This window comes from Thamnophis elegans, chromosome 3 (genome assembly GCF_009769535.1).
Source record: "Thamnophis elegans isolate rThaEle1 chromosome 3, rThaEle1.pri, whole genome shotgun sequence".
Classification (NCBI taxonomy): Eukaryota; Metazoa; Chordata; class Lepidosauria; order Squamata; family Colubridae; genus Thamnophis; species Thamnophis elegans.
This window is the reverse complement of record NC_045543.1, coordinates 130,011,754-130,037,831: the sequence shown is the minus strand read 5'-3', so window position 1 is coordinate 130,037,831 and position 26,078 is coordinate 130,011,754. Positions and strand designations below refer to the sequence as shown.

At 45.2% G+C, this 26,078-nt stretch overlaps 1 protein-coding gene across 1 annotated transcript; it reads left to right on the top strand.

Moving 5' to 3' along the window:
- Positions 1-212: 212 nt before the first annotated feature.
- DNAJC21 (DnaJ heat shock protein family (Hsp40) member C21) lies at positions 213-26,056 on the top strand. Its single transcript, XM_032213458.1, is given in 13 exon segments — positions 213-435; positions 5,548-5,641; positions 7,003-7,126; positions 8,605-8,727; positions 11,645-11,651; positions 11,654-11,948; positions 14,340-14,497; positions 16,387-16,474; positions 17,519-17,674; positions 18,758-18,797; positions 21,557-21,738; positions 22,465-22,543; positions 25,586-26,056. Coding segments are annotated over 13 exon segments (1,608 nt in total). The 5' UTR covers positions 213-338; the 3' UTR covers positions 25,751-26,056.
- The last annotated feature ends 22 nt before the right edge of the window (positions 26,057-26,078 follow it).

The window sequence follows — 26,078 nt, the reverse complement described above, 5'->3', positions numbered from 1 at the left end:
CCCGCAACGTTCCACGACATCAAAACCAGCTCGGCGGCCTCGGAACGTTCGCGTCCCCGACGTTCCACGCCATTGAAACCTCCGCCGCTCTTCCTCCTGCTGCGTTCCATCCTCCTCCCCCCCCGCCCTCCATAAGTCCTTCCCGGCCCTTCCGTCAGTTCCGCCTCCCAGCCCGGCAGCCAAGGAGGAGCTGGATCTCCGCTCTGCTCCTTCCGGTCCTTCCCCCCCGCCCCCCTTTCCTCCGCCGGCTGTTCGTCACCGCGGTCCTCACGTGTAGGTGCCGGCCGGGGAGGAAGGTGGTGGGCCGCTGGGCTGAAAGAGTCCCCGGGACGCCGAGCATGAAGTGTCACTACGAAGTGCTGGGGGTGAAACGCGACGCGTCCGATGAAGACCTCAAGCGAGCCTATCGGAAGCTGGCCCTCCGCTGGCATCCAGGTATCCCTCCCCAGCCCCGAAAGCGTTTTTCCCACGCCCCCCGAGGCCTTCTCCCACCTGCCCTTTCTCCGAAAGGGTGAAATAAAAACCATGGGCACCAGCCGGATGTTGGGCAGGATGGGAACTGTAGTCCAGCAGGGTGATGTCCAGTGATCCAGATGTTGGAGTGAGGGCAGTTCAAGCCACCATCACTTTATTTGTTCACTTTATTGAATCACTTTATTGGGGTTTCTTCCCCAAACCCCAAAACTTTAACCTTAGGCTGTCTACTGTCGACCTCACCACATTCCTAAGAGGTCTGTAAGGGGGCGTGCATAAGAGCACCAGCGTGCCTAGCTTCCCTGTCCTAATATTCCCTTGTATTGGTATTCATTTCATGTATTCATAATCACACTTAAACTTGTCTCTTGTCTAATTCATGCTTGATGAGATAAATAAATAAATTTAAAAAAATCAGCCATGGAAACCCCTTGGCTGTTCACTCTCTTCCTTAGCCCAGCCTACCTTACAATGGGGCCAGCCAGGAGTGGGATTTGGGTGTTTGCCAAACCGCACCGAATCTTTGCTAGAGGATCGCTCGAACCTGGGCGAACCAGGAGCAGCCCACGCCTGTTTATAGTATGTATTGGTTGCTAGCTGTATATTCTGCCTGTTGCTAGTGCCGCTCTTTAACCACTCACTACCTCCCACTGCGCTAAGCTTTTGAAATGAAATGTAAGTATATTATTTGGATTTTTCTATTATATTGACCAATGTAACAGAATATTATATCGTATGTGTATGTATATACAATATATGTATGTATGCATGCATACACATACAAATACGCATCCATATATATATACACATATATATACATATACATACATACATACATACATACGCCACAGTGGCACAGTGGTGGGAGTGCAGTACTGCAGGCTAATTCTGCTGGCTGCCAGCTGACTGCAGTTTGGCAGTTTGAATCCCACAGGCTCAGCCTTCCATCCTTCCGAGGTGGGTAAAATGAGGAGCCAGATTGTTGGGGGCAATAGACTGACTCTGTAAACCACTTAGAGAGGACTGTAAAATACTGTGAAGTGGTGTATAAGTCTAATTGCTATTGCTATAGCCACACACACACACACACACACACACACTCTTTATGATTCTAGGTGTATTCTGCCTTTAGTTACTTCTCAATCTAGCTTGATTCCTGATGTTCCTGTGGAGCTAGCCATATGCCATGCAATGAAGTAGCTTCCTATTAATATTTCTGCTAAGGGGTGGGGGTTTTTTTGTTTTGTTTTGCTTTCCAATTTAGCCCATGAATGAATAAATAAATAATAAATCTGGGATTTATTACTACATTAGTCTACAGAAGATAGTGTTATTCATCTCGAAGCAAATACAAATTCTGTTGGATGTAAGCTAGTAAATCAACAGCCTGACTGATTGTTTGTACTGGTACTCTTATTAATTAAATCCCAGGAGGATGTCCACACATAGTTTGGTAATGAATTGTTTTCATGAGGCCATCTTAGGTCTGTCTGGCTTCAAGGCTTTGTTAAGATGCTTCTTAAATATAATTTCAATGTAAGACCTGCCTGACCATAGAAAATCCTTCATATGATTATTCAAAAATAACTCCTGCTGACTCAGATAAGCAATCTTAGAATTGCAGCCTAAAGATAATGAAAATAATAAGGTTTGCAACAGCAGTTCAACTGCAGACCTTCCTTGCAACTCTTTATTGAACAATAAAGTGATTGTGTCATGCCTTAATGCCACATTATCTTCTACTGTTTTCTGTGTACGGTGTGGTGCATCATAATGTTATTTTGTTGTTGTTAGTTGCGAAGTCGTGTCCGACCCATTGCAACCCCATGGACAACGTTCCTCCAGGCCTTCCTGTCCCCTACCATCTCCTGGAGTCCACTTAAGCTCACACCGACAGCTTTCAGTGACTCCATCCAGCTACCACATTCTCTGTCGTCCCCTTCTTCTTTTGCCCTCAATCTTTCCCAGCATTAGGCTCTTCTCCAGTGAGTCCTCCTTCTCATTAGATGGCCAAAGTATTTGAGTTTCATCTTCAGGATCTGGTCTTCTAAAGAGCAGTCAGGGTTGATCTCCTCTAGGACTGACCGGTTTGATCACCTTGCAGTCCAAGGGACTTGTGCGAGTCTTCTCCAGCACCATAGTTCAAAGGCCTCAATTCTTTGGCGTTCAGCCTTTCTTAAGGTCCAACCTTCACAGCCATACATTGCAACTGGGAACACCATAGCCATGACTATACACACTTTTGTTGTTAGGGTAATGTCTCTGCTTTTTAGTATGCTGTCTAGATTTGCCATAGCTTTCCTCCCCAGGAGCAAGCGTCTTTTAATTTCTTGGCTGCAGCCCTCATCCACGGTGATTCTGTAGCCCAGGAAAATAAATCTGTCGCTACCTCCATTCTTCCCCATCTATTTGCCAGGAATTGAGAGGGCCGGATGCCATGATTTTAGTTTTCTTAATGTTGAATTTCAAGCCAACATTTGCACTCTCCTCCTTCATCCGCATCAAGAGGCTCTTTAGATCCTCTTCACTTTCTGCCATTAGAGTGGCATCATCTGCATATCTGAGGTTGTTGATGCTTCTCCCAGCAATCCCAATTTTTGATTCATCTAGCCCGCCTGTTCTGACCCCCTCCTCCATCCAGTAACGAAAGCCGAGACAAGCTTAACTAGAATGTACTTTAATAGCAAGAAGCCAAAATCTTGATGGCTGAAAGCCAAGCAAACAAACAGATAAGGACCTTGGCAGCAAGTCAGACAACCTTGGCAGCAATCCAGCCTGCCAAGTTAGTTACGTTCTCTTTAGTCAATGCGTTAACTTCTGCAAGAGGGGTGTGTCACAAGCAGTCTTTTTATAGTCTGGAGAAGAGCCTAATGACCACCAGCTGAGTACAATTACCTCCTGTAATTGCGTAATTGTTCCTGACACCGAGTAGCTCTTCGATGGTGTGCATCCAGGAACAACTCACTGCTGACTTCTGGATCCCTCTCCCTTGACTCCTCCCCACTGGTCCAAGGCTCAGGCGCCACCTGGTGGCCAACCAGTCTCTCTGTGCCCTGCTCGGAGTCGGAACCCTGTCCAGGGTCCTCCACATCCTCCAGAGCCGACTCATAGGGCCCCTTGCTGTTGGAGTCTGGTGGCAGTTCCAAAGGCTCCTGCTGGGCCACAACACCGCCTCTCTCATAATGTGCTCTGGATATGTTAAATAGGCAATGTTATTTAGCATGCATTAATCCAGAATGCATTGATTTTTAAATCTTCAAATAGCAATCAGGCCTAGACAATTGTCTTACTACTTTGGATGCCCCCTTTTTGTGTAGAATTGAATACATTACAGCAAATGAATGGCAAACCAATTAGTAAATGCATTAGGCTCCAACTAAATTTCAAAAAGATTTGAACATTTTTATTCACTTCATTCATTCATTCATTCATTCATTCATTCATTCATTTACTTATTTATTTGAGTATGACTCTGATGGCTCATCTCTGAATAAAGATCATGGTAATCTCTATATATTAATGGCAAACTCATTCAATGCATGTATAGCCTTCTGTTTGCCAAAGATGAACAAGATCCAAAACTCTCTTGAAGGAAAAAAAAAAAAGTCCAGTGAAAACAGAGCTTGGCCAGTAAGCAGGGAATATTGACTGGTTTGTTTAGAAACACAAACCTTAGCAGGAGACGAAGTGGAATATCCTGAAAAGAGCATGGCTGTCTAAACTCTTGATCAACAGATGATACAGTTGTTGCCCGCCAGTGGCCATCAAAGCTGGCAGAAGATTCGGACAGTGAGGAGGTTGGGGTGGAACATGGGCCAGTCCTGGAGTCTGGGGAAGGCTCTGATGAGGGCTCTGTATTGGAGGCAGAGAGGGGGCCAGAGTTGTATGCCAGTTATCAGCTGCCTTCAGAGTCAGACATCAGTGGGGCAGATGAACAACTGGAGCCTGTTCCCAGTGGGCATATGTGCAGAGTTGCCAGACGAAGGGAACAGCTAAAGAACAGGGGTCGACTTGGGAGTAAGGCCACAGGTGAACAATGAATGGCCCCTCCCAGAGGAAATAAAAGAGGAGCAAAGGGGAGTGGAGTTTGCAGGAGACAATTAGTTCGCTTAATTGGTTTGTGACTCTCCCACATTCCTTGCCAGGTTTTGCAGATATCGCCCTGTCAGCTCTCCAAGCCAGATAAGGTCTGTGACTGTAAATCCTCCCTTGAAAGACTTTGCTGGATGGGAATGAGCAAAATTCACATGGGTTTTTGTCGGGACAAGGAGTTTGCTTCATGCTCTTGGGAAGCCTAGGTCAGAACAGATACTGGAACATGTTTCAGATATTACAGTTATTGCGTCATTCTGATTTTTCTGTTTGGAACTGGATTCTATTAACAGACTTTATTTCCAAATAAATTTGATAGGAGCCCTCAAATGTGTTGATGTTTGATGTTTATTTCATTTATATGCCGCCCTTTCCCCCCGAAGGGGGACTCAGGGCGGCTTACAACTCAAACCAGGGAAGGGGGGATACAGACAAATTAAGAACAACACAAAAACAATACATGATTAAAAACACACAACAGTCATACCATTCGAAACGGGGGCAACGGTTCTTTAGCCCCAGGCCTGTCGGAACAGCCAGGTTTTAAGGGCTTTGCGGAAGGCCTGGAGGGTGGTGAGGGTGCGAATCTCCATGGGGAGTTCGTTCCAGAGGGTCGGAGCAGCCACAGAGAAGGCTCTCCTCCGGGTAGTCGCCAGTCGACACTGGCCGGCGGATGGAATTCAGAGGAGGCCTAGTCTGTGGGATCTAATCGGTCTGGTGGAGGGTAATTGGCAGCAGGCGGTCTCTCAAGTACCCAGGTCCAATACCATGAAGGGCTTTATAAGTGACGAAGTGTTGCTCAACTGAAGTCTAATGGGATGTGCTAGAGCCACGTAGGTTGCAAATGTGAGCCAGGAATTGTGTTTTTCTTTTGGCTTCTTAAGCTCTGATAATCACCAATGGCTTTCCCAAGGCTCGTGATGTTGAGGTTGTTTCTGTTTTGGGATGAATTGATTAGATTCTGCTTCATTGACATTGCAGATAAAAATCTAGACAATGCAGAGGAAGCAGCAGAACAGTTCAAGCTGATCCAGGCTGCATATGATGTGCTGAGCGATGCACAGGAGAGAGCGTGGTAAGTTTTGCCCTTGGATAAAAGCTTGACAATTCTTACATTGATTGAAGGTGCTACCACTGGGTGGCAGCACAGAGTTAACCAGATCTTTTTGGCCATAAATTTTAGTTAAGCTTCATTATAAAATAAAAATACAGGAAAATTAAAAAAAAAAACTGAAAGAAAGAGAAAAGTGTGATGAGGAAAAAAAGTGGTGACTTTGACTCCCCCCCCCCCAGTGCATTAAATACATAAGGAAGGAGGGAAGGAAAGAGGGAAGGTATGTGAGAAGGAGGGGGGGATGGAGAGAGGAAGGGGAGGGGGAAGGAAAGGAGAAAAGGAGAAAAGAAGGGAGGGAAGGAAGGAGGGAAGGAGGCAAGGGGGAGGGAAGAGAGGAGAGTGGAAAAGAAGAAACGAGGGAAGGAAAGAGGGAGGGAGGGAAGAAGATACCTAACCTTTGATGTCTATAATGATTTTGATATTATGGGAATATCTCGAAACGTAGTCAAATGTAAAGCAAACAGTGGTGGATGTTGTATTGTCTTTACAAGTTATTGATTGTTGTATTTTTCTTTTACTAATAAAAATAAAAAAATACATAAAGACAATCTTTGCTTTATGTTTCACAATATTCAAGTTATTTATTGGTTGAAGGTGCTGCCACAAGGTGGCAGCACAGAGTTAACCAGATCTTTTTGGCTATAAATTTTAGTTAAGCTTCATTATAAAATAAAAATACAGGAAAATTTAAAAAAAAAAGTGGTGACTTCGACTTTTTTTTCAGTGCATTAAAATACATAAAGACAACCTTTGCTTTATGTTTCACAATATTTTAAGTTACTTATTGGTTGGAGGTGCTGCCACAGGAATTTTTTTAAACACTAAAAGAAAGAGAAAAGTGCAAAGAGAAAAAAAGTGGTGAACCTGACTGTTTTTCAGTGCATTAAAATACACAAAGATAACTTTTGCTTTACGTCTCACAATATTTCAAGCTATTTCTATAGTAATAAAATCATTCTCATCACCAAAATCTAAAATCAAAGTTTCACTTTTTCCCAGTTTCGAGCAAAACATCCAGAAGCAGTTTCCAAGTCGAAACAAAACTAGAGATGTTCTTCCCTTTAATTTAAAGAGTTTAGGCATAGTTGCACCTGAATCCATCAGACTCCAAGTTGGCTGGGGTATCCTGGGAGTTGAAGTCCTCACACCTTAATATAGCTAGGATGGGAAATCCTGTTACAGCAGGACCTGAGAACAGCCCACCTTTTAGCTGCGATTCAGGAAACTAATTTGGTTTTCCTGCTAAGAGATACCACGCCTTGTTTATTCTGCGATAGAAATCTTCAAGGCCTCCGAGTTGGTTTGTTCTTTTTGTTTTGTAGGTACGACAATCACAGGGAAGCTCTTTTGAAAGGAGGCGTTGATGGAGGCTACCAAGATGACAGTCTGGATTTGGTCCTGTATTTCACCGTTACGTGTTATTCTGGCTACGAGGATGATAAAAAGGTCAGGCTTAAGCACTCACCTGCGCGAGTAACATTTACCTTTGGGTGACCCCTGAGACCAGCATAGCATCTTGCTACTGGTGGTGACCCAACAGGTTCCAGGCTGAGATGCAGTCACCCCCGAGGCTAACAATGCTGCCACCTTCTAAGCTGCCCTCCTCAGCCATTGATGCTGACTGCTTACAGAGGGCTGTAAAGCACTATGAAGTGATATAGATGAAGTAGTATAAGTGCTATGGCTACTTCCCTCCAGGTGTTCCTTGTGAGGAGGGGTGGGGGGTGACCTTCTCCCAAGTAACCTTCTCTGGGCTTGCCTACGCTCTACTTTGCTTGGATCGAGTGGAGTAGACAGCTGTTCCTCATCAGAGGAGATTGGCCGCCCATCAGCACCACTGCCTGTCCGCAGCCAATCCTCCCCTGTGTCTGTGCAGGCAGGCAGCTCTCTGTCTGGTCGACCTCCTCCCCCAATGCCTGAGGGTCCCAGGACAGCATTGTCCTCAGTCCTTGGCATGCCTTCCCTGTCCAACAGTCCCAGTTCCTCCTCCTCCTCCTCCTCCTCCTCCTGCTGCTGCTGCTGCAAACCGGGGTCTGAGGGGGCTGTGACAAGAACAATTAATCAGTGCAATGACTTGACTCCAGAAGTTGTGGATACTCCAACCCTGGAGTTTTTTCAGAAGAAGTTGGACATCCATTTGTCTGAAATGGCATAGGGGTGTGACAGGTGGCACGCAGAGCCCTCTGCAGGCATGTGAGCTGTCACCCCAGCTTAGCTCTGCTGCACATGCGCGCACGCCTCCTGCTAGCCAACTGCTTTTGAAGTCTCTGCCCAAAATGTGTGGGGGACAAGGTGCATGTGGGAGACACACACGCATGCGTGGGGGGGGGGGCAGGGAGTTGCATGCACATGCACAAGGGGAAGCACGGGGCTACATCCCTCCCGTGGCCTGTTTTTTATCCCATAAGGCTACAGCTAGGCCTGCTAGGCCCAAAATGGGGCACGGGGTGTGTGAGGGGGGAGCGTACACATGCGCAGGGGTGCAGGGTGCACAGGGGGGGGTGTATCATATGCACATTGCATTGTGGGTATGGGCTATTGAGCGCATGTGCTTTCAGCATGCAACGACAAAAAGGTTAGCCATCGCTGGGATAGGGTTTCCTGCCTGAGCAAGGGGTTGGACTAGAAGACCTCCAAGGTCCCTTCCAACTCAGTGATTCCGCTGATTCAGCTAGAGAGAAGTCATTTATTTGTGGAAGGAGATCCAACAATTTTATGGGATTACAAATATGAGGAGATGAAACCTTTAAGTCTGCCAGCTCTGTTTTCAAACATAAATGCCTGCCAGGAGAGCTCACTGTCAACAGTTCAGGAAACGAAAGCAGTTATTCCAGACGACATTATACCGAGGTCTTCGACTGTCCTCTGCAATCGATTGTCCTCAGCCTCGTTTTCTCCCTGAACGACCGTATTGTTTGTTTCAGGGGTTCTATGCAGTCTATCGGCACGTCTTCGAAATGATTGCAAAGGAAGAAGAGGAATCCATAGTCAGTGAAGATTTTGAAGGATTTCCAAACTTTGGAGACTCTCAGAGCGACTACGATACGGTAACAACTCTGAAATTCATAGGTGGCCAGAGTTGCCTTGTTAGAGTCGGCTCAGGTGACACCGACTAATCTATAAGCTTTTGAGGTCACCAGAACTTTTCCTTAGTTAAAAGAAAAAGAAAGCAAAAGAAAGAAAAACCAGCATTTCAGCCTGAGACTGAAGTTGCAAAATTCCTTCCACTTGTATCTGTTCTTGTTGAGTGCTGCACTTCCAGATTCTACCTGTTACTCCACTAGTCCCCTGTTTCTGAACCTAAGGAGCATTGAGGCTGCTCTCACATACCGAATTTTTCGAAGTATAAGACGCACCAGAGTATAAGACGCACCAAGATTTTCAAGAGGAAAACAAGAAAAAAAAAATAGTTTTTGGCCTCCATGGGTCCGGTTTTTGTCCTCCCCGGCCCCCAAGAGCACTCTGCAGGCCTCACAAACCCTCTGCACACATTGTTTTTGCGAAAAACAGGCCAGTTTTTGGCAAAAATGGGACATGCGGGGTGGGATTTCGGAGGCCAAAAATGGCTGTATTCAGTGTATAAGACGCACCGACATTTCCACCCTCTTTGGGGGGAAGGGAGGGAAGAGTGTGTCTTATACTCTGAAAAGTACAGTAGTTCTTATTTGGAGTGGAACATAAAAATTCCTATGTAACAGAGATATCGTGCTTTTAACAGTGGTTTGTTCTCCCAACTTGTTTCAATTTAGTTTCTGAACATTTAGTTATGAGGCTAGGTAACATAATCAGGATTTTCTTGTCCTCGCGATCCTTAGATGAGGAAATCCTGATGATGATGTTACCTAGCCCGGTAACGAAACGTTCAGAAAGTAAATTGAAACAAGCTAGGAGAGCAAACCACTGCCAAATCTAAAACCTGAGCCGCAAGTATTTTCTATTATTTCAAATATTATGTGTCTTATGGCAGCTAGGTAAAGGATACAGTTTTGCAGAATATGGGGCCAATGAACTCCCATAAAAAAATTCTTGTCTTACCAGGATTTATAAAGAGGATTATTTATATATCTAAATCACATACGTTGTTCCTTTGTAAACAATGATCTGTAGCAAACTCGTATAAAGGAGAAAAAAAAACAGTATAGGTTATTGACCAGAGGTGGGTTCCTACTGGTTCGGACCGGTTTGGCTGAGTAGGTAGTATCGCGAACTGCCACTCCCCCGAACTGGTTCTATCGGCGGCAGCACCATCTTGATTTTCAGTTCTGCGCATGCGCAGAACAAACTTGATTGCATAAATGCATTTTTCCCCGTTTTCTAACGTGCGCATGCGCAGACCTTTTAGGTGCAAATGCGGACGCGCGCGGAGCAGGCAGCAACCCACCCCTGTTCTTGAGGGGTCTGGATTAATTCTTTACATAGATGGAAGACCTGCAGAATTCAGGATCAGGGACCACTTTCTAACATTGTTCAGCAGGAAAACCCCCATTTCTTGTTCAGTGCATAAATCCAAATCTGAAGAAATGCAAAGCTTCTCCAATAGCCCCTGTGTGAACATATCGGCAAAGGAATATAGATTATCCTCAAATTACAACCATTCGTTTAACAACAGTTTCAAGTTACAGGCTTTGAGGGGGAAAATGACTTCCCTCAAAGTTATGACCGTCATACCATCCTGTGCGGTCAATGATTGCAATTAGGGTGCTTGGCAGCTGGCTACACATCAGGGTAGATTTAGTTTAAAACATGATTTAAATCACTAGTAAAAAGGCTTGATTTAAATCAACTCGATTGAATCATAATTTTTCAAGAGCGACTGTCATCTCTGTCCAGCAGCGGCTCCTCCTCTGACCCGCGATTGACCTCACCGACAGTCCCAATATTGCAGGATATACAGCCTCTCATGCTACATAACTAAGCTCCATTTCATTATTATTGTACCTTAAATAGAAAACTATCATTAGATAGATTTTTACTCCAAAAGCATTTTATTAAAATAAATTTGATAAAATTAAAAAAAAATCCTATTTAAATAAAAAAATCAGATTTAAATTTTAAAAAACTATTTAAATAAAACCATTTTTTAATTTTTTTTTAAAAAAATCATTGATTTTTATTCACCCTGCTACACGTTAAAGCAGCTGCATCTTTTTCATGCTTAGGAGGAAGCCCTAAAAAGATGTACCGTATTTTTTGGACTATAAGACGCACCAAGATTTTGAAGAGGCAAATTTTTTTAAAAAGGTTTTGCACTCTGCAGACCTCCCAAAAATGGCCCATTTTTTGCAAAAACGGGTCTGTTTTTCATTTAAAAACAGGCATGCATGGCCTTTAGGAGGCTTGTAGAGTGCTCCTGGAGGCTCGGGGGGCAAAAAACGAGGGAAAAAATGGCCCATTTTTTGTCAAAAAAAGAGCATGCATAGCCTTTAGGAGGCTTATAGAGTGCTCCTGGGGGCCAAAACAAGCTAAACACAGCTCATATTTTGCTCATTTTTGCCCTCCCCAGCCCCCAGGAGCACTCTGGAAGCCTCCTAAAGGCTATGCATGGCCATTTTTGCAAAGAGGGTGGGGTTTGGGGAGGCCAAAAATGCTGTATTCAGTGTATAAGATGCACCCAGATTTTCACCCTCTTTTTTGAGGGAAAAAGGTGCGTCTTATACTCTGAAAAAATACGGTAGTTTTTTTTGTAAAGAGCAGAGAAATGTTGCTCTTGTGTGACACCCAGAACCATTTTCTGAATCCTTTTCAAAGTGTAGGCATCCTTAGTGAAAATGCAATAATAATAATAATAAGCCATCCTCCTCCTTATGCAGCGTGGCACTCCAGTTTGGCCATTGCATCTACTTTTCAAAAATGTAAGTCAATACAGAAAATAATATACATAACAAAATCACTGCCTTGTGATGGGCCTCCACTAATTGTTTGCCAGTGTAAACATCTCTGTTTTCTCCCTCTTGTCCCAATTAGGTGGTCCATTGTTTTATGCCTACTGGCAAAGTTTCTGTACCCAGAAGAATTTTGCATGGAAGGAAGAATATGACACTCGGCAGGCGTCCAACCGCTGGGAAAAACGGGCCATGGAAAAGGAGAACAAGAAAACCCGAGACAAAGCAAGGAAGGAGAGGAACGAACTGGTCCGTGAACTGGTGGCCTTTGTGCGGAAAAGAGACAAGCGAGTTCAGGCCCACCGGAAGCTCTTGGAAGAGCAGAACGCAGAGAAAGCGAAGAAGTCGGAAGAGCTCCGGAGGCAGCAGAAACTGAAACAGGCCAAGTATGATGATTTAGACCAGCGATTCTCAGCCTTGGTGGCTTTCTAGAATTTCCAAAATTCTCCAGGCAGCATGCTGCATGGACACCATCTTTAAATGGTGCAGATCCAAATGGCAACATAGTCATTAAAAACAGGAACTAACACAAGCCGGGAGCTTTCCAGAATTTATACTGTGTTTCCCCGAAATAAGACAGGGTCTTCTTTTCTTTTGATCCCCGAAATAAGCATTTGGCCTTATTTTTGGAGAGGTCTTATTATTTTTGAGGTGCAGGAGGAGGCAAGTGTGGTCACCTCATGGCTGCTGATGTGTTGCAATATTTTCAGGGAGGGCTTATTTTAGCACATGCACTCAAAGGCTTGATTGGGCTTATTATCCAGGGATGTCTTATTTTCAGGGAAACAGGGTAGGTAGTGACCATGCATCTTAGGAATTGTTGTCCAACTGATGCTTCTATCTGATACTAAGCTCAAACACCACCTGGTGAAATCCAGTCTAGTTCAATTCCCTATTGCTTAGGCCTAATAGACAGAATCTTGCCAGATTAAAAGCTACAACCTTCTAACCTAATAGATACATCCTGAAAGATTCTAGGGTGTGGCTACCCTGAAGCTCTTCTTCCCGCCCCCCATCCAATTTGGGTCTGCAATTTGGTTGTTTTGGGCTTCTCTGGAATGTGCTGCCCCTTCCCTGGGAAACCACAGGGTTTCCACCGAGATTACCCCCTACTCCTTCTCCAAGTGCACATTACATCACAACTTCTATGCAGGGCCGGATTTAGATGAAAAGAGGCCCTAGGCTATTCCACTTATGAGGCCCTTTCACCTCCCATTTTTAAGTTTGTAAATTACATGAGAGACAATAAAATACATCATTACTGTGATATATATCAATATATATCAATATATATAGCTGGCCTCCCGACGGAGGGCGGCTCTGCTCAGCGGAAAAGGCAGCGAGGCCAGCCGCCTCCCCTGCTGCGCTCAGCTGCCCGACTCGGCCCCCTCGCCCTCACCTGTCTGGCCGCTGCTGGGCTCCGCGTCGAAGGGGCGGCTACTGGGAGCGGCCGCGCCTCTCGCCCGACCGCCGGTGCCGGGAACGTGGGTGGGCTCCCCAACTGCCGCAGCGCTGGAACAATCTTAACCAATACATTTTTATGTTTGTTTATTAGTCATATGCGTTAAAATTTCTTCTTATTTTCGGTTCAGTGTTTTAGTGTTCACTGTTTTTAGAATAGTGTAATTTTAATTTGCTAACAATTTGAATGTAGGCCCCTCTTGATCTTGAGGCCCTAGGCTGAAGCCTAGCTAGCCTATAGGAAAATCCGGCCCTGCTTCTATGCATGAAGGTTCATAAATGTTCTTCCTACATTGGTGTAGAAAGAGAAGTTTATGTTCTAAATTTCCATCTGCCCTCACGGCTGTTGCAGTACAGCCTCCAAAACTCATCCTAACAAGATAATCTTATAAATGTGTGAACTATGTCCTTGTAAAGGCTGGGCAACCAGAGATAAATATGAGAAGAACTCTTGGTACTCTCTGAGCTTAGTTGTTTCCTTGAGAATGTTTCATAACCCAGTAATATCACCAGCACACTGATTCTTCTTCCTTATTGATAAGAACGCTGTGTTGTAGCCGCCAGGAGAGCTGGCAGCAGAGTCAGACAGTGAGGAGGTTGGGGAAGAACATGGGTCAGTCCTGGAGGTTGGGGAAAGCTCGAAAAAGGGCTCTGCCCTTTTATGAAACAAATGTGAATTCCTCATTCACAGTCAGCAAAGGCTTGATGAACAGTCTTTCAAAGGTGAATTTATGACCACAGACCTTATCTAGCTTGGAAAGCTGCCATGTAAATATTTTCCAAATGCAGTTGTTGTGCAAGGAAAGATTTGGCACAGAGTCTCTGAGATTCACGGACAGATCTTCACACTCCTGAAACGAATGAATGAATGAATGGTTTCCTGCCAAAGCCCACTCCCCTTTTGCTCCTCTTTTATTTCCTATGGGAGGGCCATTCACAGTCCACCTGTGGCTTTACTCCCAAGTCGACCCCGATTTCTGAGCTGTTCTTTTCTTCTGGCATCTCTGCATATGCACACACTGAGAACAGGCTCCAGCTGTTCCTCTGCCTCACTGCTGTCTAGCTCCGAAGGCAGCCGAGAATGTCAGACGGCCTTGACCCCATCTCTGCTTCTGACCCAGAGCCCTCGCCCGAGCCTTCCCCAGCCTCTAGGACTGGCCCATGTTCCTCCCCAACCTCCTCACTGTCCGAATCTGCTGCCAGCTCCACGGGCTGCATCCAGCCCCGGGCCTTGAGTTTGACACGCCTGGTTTAGAGTATTTACACAAAGCCAGCCTATCAAATCCTCACCTTTTGTCTCCTGCTTCCTTTCAAAGGCTGGCGGAGCAATACAAGGAGCAGAGCTGGATTACCATGTCTGACCTGGAGCGCGAACTGCAGCAGATGGAAGCTCAGTATGAAAAGGAGTTTGGAGATGGGTCTAGCGAAGAAGAAGAGGAAGAAAAAGAAGAGAGGAAAGAGAACCAAGAAGAGGGTGAGGGTCAACTGGCAGTTAGTTGCTCCTTAAGAGCAAGTGCAAATTGCTTTTCAGGGAATAGCTTGCTAAGTCGCCTAATTCCCTTTATTGATTTCCAGAATAAGGACTTAATAACTATTAAGGAAATGTTCACACAACTTGCTGAGGGTTGATTCTCACTGTTGCAATTTGGTAGCTATTCCTCCCTTTTGCCAAGAGTTTGATTTTCCCAATCAGTACAGGCAGTCCTTGACTTATGACCACAATGGAGCCCCAGATTTGTGTCGTTAAGTGAGACATTTGTTCAGTGAGTTTTGTCCCATTTTACAACCTTTCTTGCCACAATTGTTAAGTGAATCCCTGCAGTTGGTAAATTAGCAGCCCGGTTGTTAAGTAGATCTGGTTTCCCCATTGACTTTGCTTGACAAGATCACAGAAGGCGATCATAGGATCTTGGCACACAGCCGTGGTCATAAATACGATCCAGTTGCCCAGCATCTGAATTTTGATCACGTGATTATGTGGATCCTGCAAAAAAAGTGGCCATAAGTCACTTTTTTCAGTGCCATTGTAACTTTGAACAGATGGTCACTAACGGTTATAAGTGTATTCTGTGATCCCTGGACAAGATCAGTCCTGAGAGGTACAGTTCTCTCCATTGATTCCTGGAGATTTTACTATTGCAGTTGTTGAAGATCCCTTCAACTTTGCTGATTTCTTCCTCTCCTGCATAGATGTACTATTTTGGTTACTTTACTGTAACACGCTTTACATGGGGCTGCCCCTGAAAAGTGTTTGGAGACTATAACTGGTCCAGAATGCAGCCGCGTGAGCGATACTGGGTGTACCTAGATACACCCATGTTACACCCATCCTCCGCGAGCTGCACTGGCTCCCCATCGGTCTCCGAACGTGCTTCAAGGTGCTGGTTATCACCTTTAAAGCCCTACATGGCTTAGGACTCGGATATCTACGAAACCGTCTTCTGCCACATACCTCCCAGGGTCCGATAAGATCACACAGGTTGGGCCTTCTCCAGGTGCTGTCGACTAGACAATGTCGTCTGGCGGCTCCTCGGGGAAGGGCCTTCTCTGTAGCTGCCCCAGCCCTATGGAACGATCTACCCCCAGAGATCCGGACCCTCCCCACTCTCTCGGCCTTCCGAAAGTCTACTAAGACCTGGCTATTCCGGCAGGCCTGGGGCGGTTGACCTCATGAATGAGGTTCAGCCCCACTAAGATTGAGTGCATGATGTGTCTTTTTAACCTGCTTTTTCTCTCTATTTTAAATTTTTTGTATTCTTTTTAGAGTTGTTTTTATGTAAGCCGCTTGGAGTCCTTCGGGATTGGGCGGCATATAAATTCATTAAACTTTGAACTTTGAACTTTACTTAAGCACTTAAATTCATAGCTGGATATCAACAATAGAATAGGGGTTTCAAACTGGATTTCTTTGACGGCCGGATCAGCATTGTGGTTCTTCACAGACCAACGAGGGTGAGATGGGATGGATGCCTCCTGCAGAATCCTGTCAGCCAAAATGTGGGGCAAGGAGGCTCTACGTGGCCTGTTTTCAGCCTCCATTGCCTTCTGCAGCGCTCTGCCGGCTGAAAATGAGCCATGTGGGGGTCTCACAGGGCCTCCGTGTGGCCCATTTTTGGCTGGCAGAGTGCTAAAGGAGGCCAAAAGCAGGCCACGGGGAGTGGGAGAATGCACGCAGCCCCCCTGCTGCCTATTTTGGCCAGCAGAAGCACCGCGGGCCGGTCCTTTGATATTTCCAGGCTGGCCCCACAGGCCAGATTTAAGCACCCTGAGGGCTGGATCCTTGAGTTTGACACCCCTGCAATAGAAGAAGAGTTGGTCAGACCATCAAGCATCTCACACAGAAATATATGTATGTATTTTCAGACAAATTATGTGAAGAACAGGATGCTGCCAATCTTTTTGATGAGCTCTACTGTCCCGCTTGTGATAAATCCTTCAAGACAGAGAAAGCGTAAGTTTTTCTTTATGTGCAGACTAAAAAGGTGTCAGGCCTGCAGTTTTCTTTTGGATCTTTGGCATGTCACACTTCCTATTATTCTTTTACGCCTTTTTCTATTGTGGGAAAATGGGAGGGGGGATTGTACAGAGTTATTTACTGTGTAGCCAAAACAAAAATTATTTCTAGAAAGCCAAGGTCATTCTTTGCCTCTGCACCCGACAGGAACAGGAGGGGTGGAACTGCCAGCATGGCAGTGGGAGATTGGATCATGTGATGGACTTGTGGGTGTGGGGGCAAGATCTTGAACTTTCAACTAGGTGGGGAAAACTGGAAGCTTTCAGATTCGGGTTTTCCCAGATGTGCCAACATGGCTGTCTTAATAAATTGGAACTTTGAGCAATACTTTGTCTTGGATTCTGATTTACTTTTGGATGCTATTTGGAACCCTGTTGTGGCTCAGTAGGAGCCTTTGGAGCTGCTATCAGTGAGTGGTTTCAGGATGCTCACAGGAGAAGATAACAAGCAGCTATGGCTTGTTAAGGATCTCCTCCTGCGGATAAAGGACTGATGGTGCCACACCTTAGTTGCAGAAATCAATGTTCGTTCATTCGTTCGTTCCGTTCCTGTTCTAGTTCGTGTTCATGAATCAAAGAAGCACTTGGATAAGTGATTTGCTTTATATAAACCTGGTTTGCTGTAAGAGTTTGTTTTTGCATTTGCTGTTTAACTTTTTGCCAGAGAATTTATCTATGTTTATTTTGGGCTCGCAGCCAGCAAAAGCCGGGACTGATAAAGACATTCCTTTGCAAGCTGTGTGTGGCTGTCGTTTCTGAATGAGCAAGGTGGGGGGGTCAGAACAGAACCCTGACAAAAGGACCAGCACATACTTCATCTGACATCCTGCCCTAGTTCATTCAAAACTCTCCTTTGTTCCCATCACACTTCTCTTCCCAAGCAAACGTCTGCTCCATTTTCCTTTTAATAAAAGGCAGCCATTCTTTCTGAACTCAAGTCTTGTTCTTCGCAGTAACATCCCTTTGATCTCTCTCTCTTCAGGATGAAGAACCATGAGAAGTCCAAGAAGCACCGGGAGATAGTGGCTTTGCTCCGGCAGCAGTTAGAAGAAGAGGAAGAAGCGTTTTCTGTCTCCACGGTGGATGAGAACGGGTGGAACAGCGAAGAGGAACCAGAAGAACCAGTGCCCAGGCAAAAGTACTTATGGAAAGCACATAGAAATTCAGACTGCCAAAGAGCATACATTATTTCTGGTCTCTAAAGCTTCATGAGGGAGCTGGGGAGAGACCCTATTTCAGGATGTGCCATTCCATGCTCCCTACCCCAGCCCTTGAGAGACAACTGAGCAATCTTATTTGTTTTGTATTCATTTCTTTCTCAGCTTCTTTTCGTTTAATCTTCATAGTTTCTCTGAGTTCGCTGATCTTTCCTTTCTCTGCCTGGATACACGGTTTCCCCTTCCTCTGTAAGAATCCATCAGGAGAGATTCAGGCTACCTACAGCAGGAATGCTTAGAAATAATCCGTTAACTGCTACTTGATGTGCAAAGCCACCAGTTGGTCAGGAGTAATCAGGGGTGGGATTGAAAATTTTTAGCAACTGGGTCTCTGCCCGGTTGCTAGGGGGCGTGGCCTCCTTGGCCTCCTCACGGCAGGGAGGCATTTTCACCCTCCCCAGGCTCCGGAGGCTTTCCCCAAGTCTCCGGGAGGGCGAAAACGGCCTCTCCTCCGGGCTCCAGAGGCCTTCCGGAAACAGGCCCGTTTCCGGACTTCTGGAACTTCCGGTAGGCCTGTTTCTCGCCCTCCCAGAGCCTTCGTGCAGGCCCTGTACTTATCTGGCATGATGAATGGGCTGCATGCAGATTCCTGGGAGGGGCAGGTTGAGATGGGCGAGGCCAGCCTGTCCTTCAAAGAACTGGTTCGGTGAACCAGATGTAAAATTAGCATCTGGTTCACCCAAACCAATGTGATCTGGCTGAATCCCACCCCTGGAGAAACTCCATATTTTCCCTGGGTATATACAGAAGGGGTTTCAAATTGTACCCGAGATTTCTCTGGGGCCATGTTTCTTAACCTTAGCAGCTTTAAGATGAGTGGACTGCAAGTCCCAGAATTCCACAGCCAGCTTTGCAGGCTGTGGAATTCTGGGAGTTGAAGTCCACCCATCTTAAAGCTGCTAAGGTTAAGAAACACTGTTTTAGGGCTTTAGAAGGGATTCAACAAGCAAAGGAGGTTGAACTAGGTTATTTTGACATTGCGGTTTTGTTTCTGTCCCTAACAGGCTGTCAAAGAAACAGCGAAGGAAGCAAAGGACAGCAGGCGTAAGTTTTTTGTTCTTTTTAAAGCCGATTTCCCTTTGCATGTTTTCCTGTTCTGAGCTGCCAAATCAATGGTATTTTGGAATTATTTCTGCCTCCGTTTGAAAGTGGCATTGATTGCTGTCTGAATAAATTTGCTGAAATGGTGTTTTATGATGAGAACTAGCTAATTCTTCAAGGCTAGTTGCAGCTTTGCCTCCCTGCACATAAGCTCCATTTTTGTGGAAATGGGGAGGGCAACCTTCTCCTTTGTAAAGCACCTTCACTCTTGTTCACATCTTTTCAAAAGGCAGAAGGCTTGAATATTTGTAACTCAGGATTGAATTATGGAGTCCTTGGTGCTCTCTGAGCTTTCTTTCTTTCTTTCTTTCTTTCTTTTTCTTTCTTTTTCTTTCTTTTTCTTTCTTTCTTTCTCTTTTTCTTTCTCTTTTTCTTTCTTTCTCTTTTTCTTTCTTTCTTTCTTTCTTTTTCTTTCTTTTTCTTTCTTTTTCTTTTTCTTTCTCTTTTTCTCTTTCTTTTTCTTTCTTTCTTTCTTTCTTTCTTTCTTTCTTTCTGTCTTTCTCTTTCTTTCTCTTTTTCTTTCTCTTTTTCTTTCTTTCTCTCTTTCTTTCTCTTTTTCTTTCTCTATTTATCTTTCTTTCTCTTTCTTTCTTTTTTCTTTCTTTCTCTTTATGTTTCTTTTTCTCTTTCTCTCTTTCTTTCTCTCTCTTTCTCTTTTTCTCTCTCTCTTTTTCTCTCTTTCTCTGTGTCTTTCTCTTTCTCTCTCCCTCCCTCTTTCTCTCTCTTTCTCTCTCTCTCTCTCTCTCTCTCTCTCTCTCTTTCTTTCTTTCTTTCTGTCATTTCATTACCAAACTAGGTAACATCATCAGTACTCTGATATTAGCTAGTTTGGTCATAAACATTTGCAAGCAAACAGCCAACCTCAGCACCAAGGATCCCACAACTAGACCAATGTCTGTGAAGTATTATAAAGGCTTACAGGAGGAGGATGCTGGATCCCCAACTTCAGAAGCTGGGGAAGTTTTCAGGTGGAGCAGATGCGTCCTCAGAAAGTTTGAACACAAAAAAACTTGTGTCCCATCCTACCACATAGCCTCTTCATGATTTCTGTGCTGGAGCTGAAGGCTTCTGTTGGGGCCCACCAGCGGCCAGTGGAGCTGGCAGCAGATTCGGACAGTGAGGAGGTTGGGGAGGAACATGGGTCAGTCCAGGAGTCTGGGGAAGGCTCTGATGAGGGCTCTGTGTCGGAGGCAGAGATGGGGCCAGGGCCGTCTGACAGTTATCAGCTGCCTTCAGAGTCAGACATCAGTGAGGCAGACGAACAGCTGGAGCCTGTTCACAGAGTGCACATGCACAGAGTTGCCAGACAAAGGGAACAGCTAAAGAACAGGGGTCGTCTACAGATAAGGCCACAGGTGGACAATGAATGGCCCCTCCTAGAGGAAATAAAAGAGGAGGGAAAGGGGAGGGGAGTTTGCAGGAGACAATTAGTTCGCTTAATTGGTTCGTGACTCTCCAAGATTCCTTGCCAAGTTTTGCAGATATCAGCCTGGCAGCTCTCCAAGCCAGGTAAGGTCTGTGACTGTAAATAGAATAGAATAGAATATACTTTATTTGTATGCCTCCCTTGAAAGACTTTTCTGGATGTGAATGAGCAGAATTCACAGCAAATTAATAAAAGAGGTTTTTTGTCGGGACAAGGAGTTTGCTTCATGTTCTTGGGAAGCCTCGATCAGAACAGCTTCCTTGAATGGGAACAGATTTAACAGTACCCACGTTGAAAATACATAAAGGTGTTCCCCAAGTGGTCAGGTTTTTTCCCAGTTGATGACTATTTTGTAGCACCTGGAGGGCATCAGGCTGGAGAAGATTAGTTTGCATGTCGGTGATGTTCTAGCATGATTTCCTTCCTCTTGCAAACAGACTTTGCAGATCTCGTTGTGATCGTGAAGGACGTACGGGCATAGTCCTCTGCTTACATTTCCTTTAGTGGCCATTCAAAGTTACCACGCCATTGAAAAATGTGACTCACGACCATTTATCAAAGTTATAATCTTTGTAGCATCCCTGATCACATGGTCAAAATTCAGATGATTGGCAACGGGTTCATATTTATGATCGTTGCTGTGTCCCAAGGTCATGTGAGCTGCGGTGGCGCAATGGTTAGCAGTCAGTACTGCTGGCTACTTCTGCTGACTGCTGGCTGACTGCAGTTTGGCAGCTCGAATCTCACCAGGCTCAAGGTTGACTCAGCCTTCCGTCCTTCCAAGGTGGGTAAAATGAGGACCCAAATTATTGGGGGCAATAGCTGACTCTGTGAACTGCTTAGAGAGGGCTGCAAAGCACTGTAAAGTAGTATATAAGTCAGTGTTTCTCAACCTTGGCGACTTTAATGCTGGCTGGGGGATTCTGGGAGTTGAAGTCCACAGGACTTAAAGTCGCCAAGGTTGAGAAACACTGATATAAGTCTTAAGTGTTATTGCTATTGCTATGTGATCTCCTTTTGCTACCTTCCGACAAGCAAAGTCAATGGGAAAAGCCACATTCGCTTAACAACTGGGTTCCTAACTTATCAACTGCAATGATTCACTTAACAACAGTGGCAAGGAAGGTTGTAAAATGGAGCAAAACTCACCAAATAAAAACGTCTCACTTAACCACAGAAATGTTGGTCTCAACTGTGGTCTTAAGTTGAGGACTACCTGTATCTAGGCCATTATCTCCCATTCTTTCTCTGAAGGCTCTCGTATTCTTCCCGACAGACCCAGGAGGATCCTCCCAAGGACAGCAGCCCTGAGCCGCAAGTCGAAGAGCCACAGCCCGTGAGCAGCAGTGACCCAGAGAGGGTATCTCCAGAATCAGAAAATGCCAGCAAAAGCTACAATTCAGAGAATGCTGGAGAAAATTCAGCGCCTGCAGTAGATTCCAAAACTGAAGTGAAAAGGTAAACCTGATACCGAAGGGAGTTGTTGCTAGTGAAACATAAAGGTTTAAGGTTTATTAACATTTGTATGCCGCCCACTCCCTAGGGACTCTGGGCGGCTTACAGACAAAACAAGGGACATATATAAAAATTAAAATAAGAATACAATTATTTAAACATCATGCATACTGCTTAGAGTGGGGCTGGATACTCATCAACAGCCCCAGGCCTGCCGGAACAGCCAGGTCTTAGTAGCTTTACGGAAGGCCGGAAGAGTAGTGAGGGTCCAGATCTCTACGGGGAGATCGTTCCATAGGGCCGGGGCAGCAACAGAGAAGGCCCTCCCCCGGGGATTCACCAACCGACATTGACCGGCCGATGGCACCCGGAGGAGGCCCAATCTGTGCGATCTTATCGGTCTTTGGGAGGTAAATGGCAGGAGGCGGTTTCTCAGGTAGCCAGGTCCTAAACCATGTAGGGCTTTAAAAGTAACGACTAGCACCTTGAAGCGTGTCCGGAGACCAATGGGGAGCCAGTGCAGCTCGCGGAGGATAGGTGTAACGTGGGTGTATCTAGGTACACCCACTTTCGCTCACGCGGCTGCATTCTGGACCAACTGCAGTCTTCGAACACTCCCCATGTAGAGCGCGTTACAGTAATCCAGTAAAAGGTTCTGACTTGTGAAAATGTTTTATATAGACTGTATTTCAGTCTGCTCGGAGACTAAGAATATCTTTATTATTTTAGCAATCCTAAAGGTAAAGGAAAGAAAGCAAAAGAGGCAAAGAAAACATCTGCAAAGGCTTCTTCAGAGGACCAGGTAAAGGTATGTAGAAGAGATGAACTCGGACAAAACAGGTTACTATTTTTGGCCTCAAGTCCTAACTGTATCTAAAGGCAATTCCCCCACCCCCTTTTTTTGTGTATGTGTTTAATGAAAACGAGGAACAGGGTGGCTCAGTGCTAAGACGTTGAGTTTGTCGATCAGAAAGGTCGGCAGTTTGGTGGTTCGAATCCCCAGACAAGATTACTTGTCCCCCTTCTGCCAACCTAGCAGTCTGAAAGCACGTAAAAAAATGCAAGTAGAAAAATAGGAACTACCTGTGTTGGGAAGGTAACAGCGTTCCGTGCACCTTCGGCGTTTAGTCATGCCGGCCACATGACCACGGAGATGTCTTCGGACAGCACTAGCTCTTCAGCTTTGAAACAGAGATGAGCACTACAGCGTGACATATCGGGATTTTTCCCCCCTTCGCTAAACTGGACATGGGCATGGCCAAGTGTGTGACACATCTGGCCCGTGGGAGTTTGACAGTCCTGATTTAGACAGTTAGGACAATTTATGAGTGGAACAACTTGATTACTGAAGCTGTGAATGCTCCAATACTGGAAGTTTTAAAGAAGATGTTGGATAGCCATTTGTCTGAAATGGTATAGGGTTTCCTGCCTAAGCAGGGGGTTGGAATAGAAGACCTCCAAGGTCCCTTCCAACTCTGCCATTGTATTGTATTGTATTGTAGTCTTCTTTTGAAACCTGTTTTAATTTCCCGTTTAGTTTACAGCCCTGGATTTCTCTAGTACAGGTAGTCCTCGGCTTACAACAGTTTTTTTGGTGACCATTCGAAGCTACAATGGCATTGAAAAAAGTGACTTATGAGTGCTTTTCACACCTGTAACCATTGGCGCAGTCCCAGGGTTACAAAATCAAAATGCAGAAACTAGGCAACTGATTCTTATGGCCATTGCTATGTCCTGGGGTCATGTGATTATCTTTTGTGCCCTTCTGACAACCAAAGTCATTGGGGTGGAGGAGGGTTTCAGGTTCCTTTAACAACACTGTTACTAACTTAACAACTGCAGTTATTCACTTAACCTTGGTCGTAAAATGGGGCAAAATTCACTTAACAAATGTCTCCTTTAACGACATAAATTTTGGGCTCAATTGTGGTCATACGTTGAGAACTACCTGTATTCCTCTAGTGCAGGCATGCCAAACTCAAGGCCCACAGGCTGGATCTGGCCCATGGGCTGCTTAGATCTGGTCCGCGGAGCCGTCCTGGCAGCAGCAAAGGACTGGCCCACGGTGCCTCTGCCAGCAAAGACGGAACTCGGGAGAGCCACGTGCAGCTCTCTCGAGCTTCATTTTTGCTGACAAAGGGTTGCACGAGGCCATCGCAGCTGGAAACGGAGCTAGGGAGCCTGTTTTCACTGACAGAGCGCTCGGGCCACCACAGGCGCCCCCGACGCAAGTGATGTCAAGCTGGCCACGCCCACCCTGCCTCCCTGACGTCAAACACAACGCTGATGCAGCCCTCATTGAAATTGCATTTGACACCCCTGCTCTAGTCGGATACCAACCAGGACTCTCCGTATGTAGCTTTTGAAGGCAACCAAGATTGGCCAAGTTCTGCCATCTTCTTGTGCTTTTTTTCTTTGTTTCTTCTTAACATGTTCCCCAAACTCTAAATGTGACTGCTTCAAAACTAGAACTCTGCCTACTTCACTTGTCCTCTTTTTAAAAAAACAACTAAGCAGTGTTAGATATGCTTATAACTTGGGTGAAAGATAGCCAAATTCTACAGCTGTGGAAAGGGAAAGTCCAGAAGGATCTTGGAAAAAGACAAGAGCAAACCACTTGTATATTGCTACCCAGAAAATTACATGGACATGTCTAAATCACCAAGATTTAGCGCCTTCTTATATATGCCCCATTGTTCTGTCTTAGCCAACTTTCAGCCTGGGAACAAACTTGTTGATCATTCATTTAAGGTCTGTAGCTGTCTAGAAAGGATGACCAGCTTTAAATCTTAAGTTTAGCAACAACTATTAGCCGGTAGAGCAATGACCCTCCCAGTTTAGAGACAATATAATTAGAATTTTTTATTGGCCGAGTGTGATTAGACACACAAGGAATTTGTCTCTGGTGCATAATCCATCAGTGTAGTAATTGCAATAGCACTTAGACTTATATACCGCTTTACAGTGCTTTGCAGCCCTCTCTAAGCGGTTAACATAGTCAGCCTATTGCTCCCATCAATCTGGTTCCTCATTTTACCTTGGAAGGATGAAAAGCTGAGTCAAGCCTGAGCCGGGTGAGATTTGAACTGCCAAATTGCAGGCACCTGGCAGTCAGCAGAAGTAGCCTGCGCTACTGCACTCTAACCACTGCACCACCATGTACATACAACAATAGTGATAGATCATTATATAGTTGAGAACCGGATGGTGATACTCAATGGAGTGGCTGTTTTCTTTTTCTGCCTGCTTGCAAGCTTGTAGAAATATGTTTTGAGGCCAATGTAGGTCTAACCAGGCCTTAGTCTACTCCAATCAAGTGATCCTTTTACTACATTTTTGCTGTCATCAAAGAAATGCCATATTAATGGTAAATGGCTATGGAGATTCTCATTTATATAGATATAAAATAAATAAAATAAAATGGCTCTGTGTGTGTGTTCCAGCATAACTCTGGAACGCCTCGAGCAATTTCAACCATACTTGGTACACAGATGACTTACTCTCTGGAAAGAATTATTGTGGGGGGATAAGACACACCTAAAACCCTGGGGTGTGTGTGATCTGTTAAGATACAGCCTGTTGTGCTTTAAAATGGCTTCTACTGTATTGCCGTAAAATGGCTTTTACTGTGCAGCACAGTGGAGTTGTCATGGTAACAGCTTCACAGTACTCCACAAGGGGGCTCCCTCCGGCAAGGGAGAAAAATCCAACATTAGAAATTACGTTTGGTCCGGACATTTTCCCCCTATAAAAAGATACCCGGGCAATGCTGAGTTATCGGCTAGTATATTATAAATTAATGGTAATAACGTTCTTCCTGTGTTTGTTTCTTCTGCTTTTCTCTTTACAGCCTGAGGGCCCCCTGCAGTGTGTTACCTGCAGCTGTGAATTTCAGTCGCGGAACAAATTGTTTGAACACCTGAAAACCACGGGGCATGCCAAAGCGTTAGCCACCTCCACTGCCAACACAGCCACCAGCAGCAGAAGCAAGAAAGAAAAGCGGAGAAACAGATAGGGTTTTCTGGAAAGCCTCGAGAACTGTGGGGTTATTGTCACATCCAAAGGCACCTTGTTGGCCCAAAAAGAGGCAGTCTTTTCCCGTGTGACTTAACCGGGATGAAGACTGCTGGGCCCAGCCATAAACAGAGCAGAAACACATTTGAACCTGTGCAGCACTTGATAACAGTATCTGTTCGTCTCTGTATTTTGTTTCATAAATTGGGCTAAAAGCCTCCAGATTGTTCATAAAGAGAGCCTTCCCGCTCCTTAGATTTGTAAAAACCTACCTGTACAGGCAAAGGAAATAAATTATTTTACTGTACATTTCTGTTTGTTTTGAAAAA